Source organism: Arachis stenosperma, chromosome 5, assembly GCF_014773155.1.
Source record: "Arachis stenosperma cultivar V10309 chromosome 5, arast.V10309.gnm1.PFL2, whole genome shotgun sequence".
NCBI classification, from domain to species: domain Eukaryota; kingdom Viridiplantae; phylum Streptophyta; class Magnoliopsida; order Fabales; family Fabaceae; genus Arachis; species Arachis stenosperma.
In genome coordinates this window covers 61481762-61485593 of record NC_080381.1, presented here as the reverse complement: position 1 = coordinate 61485593, position 3832 = coordinate 61481762, and the positions used below count along the sequence as shown (strand labels likewise).

At 44.4% G+C, this 3832-nt stretch overlaps 1 protein-coding gene across 1 annotated transcript; it reads right to left on the bottom strand.

Moving 5' to 3' along the window:
* Positions 1-349: 349 nt before the first annotated feature.
* LOC130980838 (uncharacterized) lies at positions 350-952 on the bottom strand. Its single transcript, XM_057904479.1, has 2 exons — positions 944-952; positions 350-703 (listed from the first exon to the last, which is right to left on the bottom strand). Exons 1-2 carry the CDS (start codon positions 950-952, stop codon positions 350-352), a joined length of 363 nt encoding a protein of 120 aa, XP_057760462.1.
* Between the last annotated feature and the right edge of the window lie 2880 nt (positions 953-3832).

The following is a 3832-nucleotide window of genomic DNA, read 5'->3' as shown; positions in this document are numbered from 1 at the left end:
AGCGTGAGCGACGCGATCGCGTCGCATGGATTACAAAAAATCCTTAAAGGAGGCAGAGAGTTGCGCTGAAACGACGCTGGATTCGTGCGTTTAGCACAATTTCCAGCGACGAGACCGCATACCCCAGGCGATCGCGTCATTCACTCTTTTAGCTATTCCATGCGATCGCGCCACTCACGCGATCGCGTCAACCCCATTTCACTCCAGCCACGCGACCGTGTGCCCCACACGATCGCGTGGATTCAAATTTATAACACCACTAGTCACGCGAACCCTACCATTCACGCCCCCCCAAACCTCTTTCCTCCCTCTCTTCTTCTCCGATCACACCACCACCACCTAGCCACCATCACCGAACGGCCGCTACCCCGCCAACCACCCAGACCCCGCCGCCACCCACCCCCCTTTTCCCCCCTTTTTCTTCTTCTTCCTCCTTCTTCCACCCTCCACCGCCACTGCCCCCCTTCACAATCACCACCACCGCGCCGCCGTCACCGCCTAGCACCACCCACGCCCCCTTCCTTCCCCTATTTCCCCCCATACCCCCATTACACCTACCTTTCCCTCCCTGCCCCCAAACAGCAGCCACCGCCGCCGCGCCACCCTCCTCCGCGGTGCCAGACGCCACCACCACTATCCCCCAGTCACATCTCTGCCCCACTCTCCTTAATTCACCTACTAGGTTCCGCAGAACGCCACCCTTCTATCATTCTTAGTTAATTCCATATTTTTTCCGTTTATGTTTATCATTAGGCTAGTTAGATATGCATGTTGTAGTGAATTCTAGGTTGTTAGGTAGCCTAGGATGTGGTTAGTGGATTTAGGCCTGATAATTGCGCTGTTCGTGTTTCTTGCTTTATGATTTTTGCAAATCTGATGTTTCTGTGATGTTGCTATTGTTCATATGCTGTACTTTCTTGTTTCATGCTGCTTTTTACATTGCCTTTTTCATGTTCGTACTCCTTATATGTGATTGCAGCTATGTTTTAATTTTCATTCATATGAACTGTTTTGTTGCTGTTTATTTTCCGGGACAATCCAATTTTAGCCGGAATGCTGCCCAAATTTCTGTAAAATGTTTCCATTCTTGTCTTGGTTTTGGCATTTTCAATTGTGCTTTCCTTAGATTCCCCCAAACCAATTCATGAATGCCAGGGCACGCATTCTTATTCTCTTTGATCTCCTGGTTCATAAATTGCATTTTTGATGTTTGATTCCAATTTTTGCTATTTCTATATCTATCTGAATCAGCATCAACCTGTTTTCCCTGTTTGGTTATGAGTTACCTGTAGCTTCTAATTATGAATGCTTGTTACTTAGAAACTTATCCTTATGCCACTTACCTTAACCCATTTTTCACTAACTCATTAATTTTAACTTCCTAAACTCTTTTTCAAATCTAACCAAACCTAACCTTTTAAAACATTTTTTCCTGGATTCTCACTATTCTCTTTAACCTTCTAACCATGGCATGATGATCATTCTTCCTAAATAACATGAATTCTAAATACATTATGGATTGTGCATTTATTTTCTTGGATTTCAATTCCTATACAATCTTTGATGCACATTGCTTAACTCAATTTTCATTCTTTTATTGCCCCTTTACCACTATGTGCTTATTTTATTATTTGCCTACATGTTTTCCTATTCCCATTATATCCTTAATTTCTGTCTTTCAGGATGTCTGACACCCAAAGAAAGGGAAAAAGAAAGGCAACTACTGGCAAACGGAAAAGAGGTGAATCCTCTATGTCTCTCATGGAACTTCTGTATGATGCCTCCTGGCGGGAGAAACACTTTACTGCGCAGGAGAAGGCTGACCAGCTACTCCCTGCTACTGATTCCACAAAGTTTGCAAACCGATACTGCGAGTTGAAATATCCGGTGTTTGCAACCTCCAGGAACCTGTACTTAGAGCGGACTCTGAAAATCCCAAAAGAACTCCAGCAATACACCTCTGATCAGATCAAAGACAGAGGCTGGTTCTTTCTGGAGAGAAAACTTACAGAGGTCAATGCATCTTGGGTAAGGGAATTTTACTGCAATTACTTCAACACTTCCCTAGATGCAGTGATCCTAAGAGGGAAGCAAATTCTTGTCACTGAAGAGGCCATTGAGGACATTTTGCAGCTTTCGCATAAATCCGATCAGCCTGATGGGTACAAAAAGGCTGAGGAGGACATGCGTTTCTTGAAGTTTGATTAGGATGCTGTCAAGGCACGGATAGCCCTTGACCCGACTGTTCCATGGGAAATGGGTCAGGACACCACCATGCCTAAGGGAATCCAGTGGATTTACTTAAATGATGAGGCTCGGCTATGGCATCAGATCTTGAGCAACTATGTTATGCCGAGTATCCATGAGACAGAGATACCGGCCGCTATGATCACCCACCTTTGGTGTGTAATGAAGGGTAAGGACCTGTACCTGCCACGTTTTATCCGGTCCTACATGGCCAGTGTCCACATCCGAGGCACTCTCCCCTTTTCCGTATCTGATTACCTAGCTCGGACGTCGAGCTGACGTACCGTGGGAGGATGCTGATGAGAAGCCACCTGCTGTAGAATGCAGGAAGATTATCCCTCACAGAAGTAACTTTCTAGCTTTGGGCTACAGACCTCCATTCCTCTCATCTTCCGGTGATACAGCCACACCATCTACTAGTCCTTCTTCCTCCACAACTACCCCAGCTACCCCTGCTATCACTACTGCACCTCCACCTGCCTCAGAGCCAATTTATCACCTAGTGCACCGCTTGTTTCAGTAGCTGGACAGGATGGAGCGCCGCAACCAGCCCCGGTATGAGAGATCTGGGCATCGCAGCCGACGACGCTATGAACACCTGAAGCTGCTGATACGATTTGGTGGCGACATCCCCTCCGAGCCTGACACACCATCAGAGCCATCTGAGGAGGAGGCGGATGAGCACGAGGAGGAAATCCATCCATAGAGAGAGGCTCCGCAGGCAGGCTCCGAGCATACTGCACCCCAGCAGGAGGACCCACCTCAGATTTAGGCTACAGACTCCGAGATCCCCATTCAGTCAGCACCTCCTCTACAGCAGGCAGATCCTCAGACCACCACCACAGAGACTCCGGCTACCCATCCTTCCAGTGATGACACCCCTTCACACCTTGCTTGAGTGAGCATCGGGGACGATGCTATTATTTAAGTGTGGGGAGGTTGCCATCTCTGGCATAGCTTTATTTTGGTGAACCACTACAAACTCTCTCTTATGTTGTTCATTTTCTGTATTTTTGCATATTTTTCTCTTTTTGCTTTTTATTGTACTTTTTGCATTTTGCACTTTGAGCTATATGTATACTATTTTGGATATTTTAGCTTGATTTGCACATTAGTTTACTAGTTATATTTTAAGTGGATTAATTAGTATAGTTTACCCTTTTTAGTATATGATAGTTGACTTGATTGAAAATAAAAAGCAAGTAAGCTAGAGACCTTAATAGAATCAATCCACACACCTTGTATATATAGCATTACATGTTAGTTAGTTAACAACATTTCATCAAGGAGAAACACTAGAACTTTAAAACCACCTTAAGTTTTACATTGAGAATAATGGAAATTTTTAACTAAACCTGCATGACATATATGAATGATATATGATTTTTGAGTTAGAGAACACGCAGCCTGTGAGTTTTGAGCTTCATTGTATGGTTACATTTAAGCCATAATATTTTATTCCTATGTGTTTTGCCCTTCTTATTTATTCTGGTGTTCTTTACTTTGTTTTAATCTATATGTCCGATTATAGAATATAGATACATGCCAAGAAAGTGATTAAGGCCATTGTTTGATTTTAACTCAC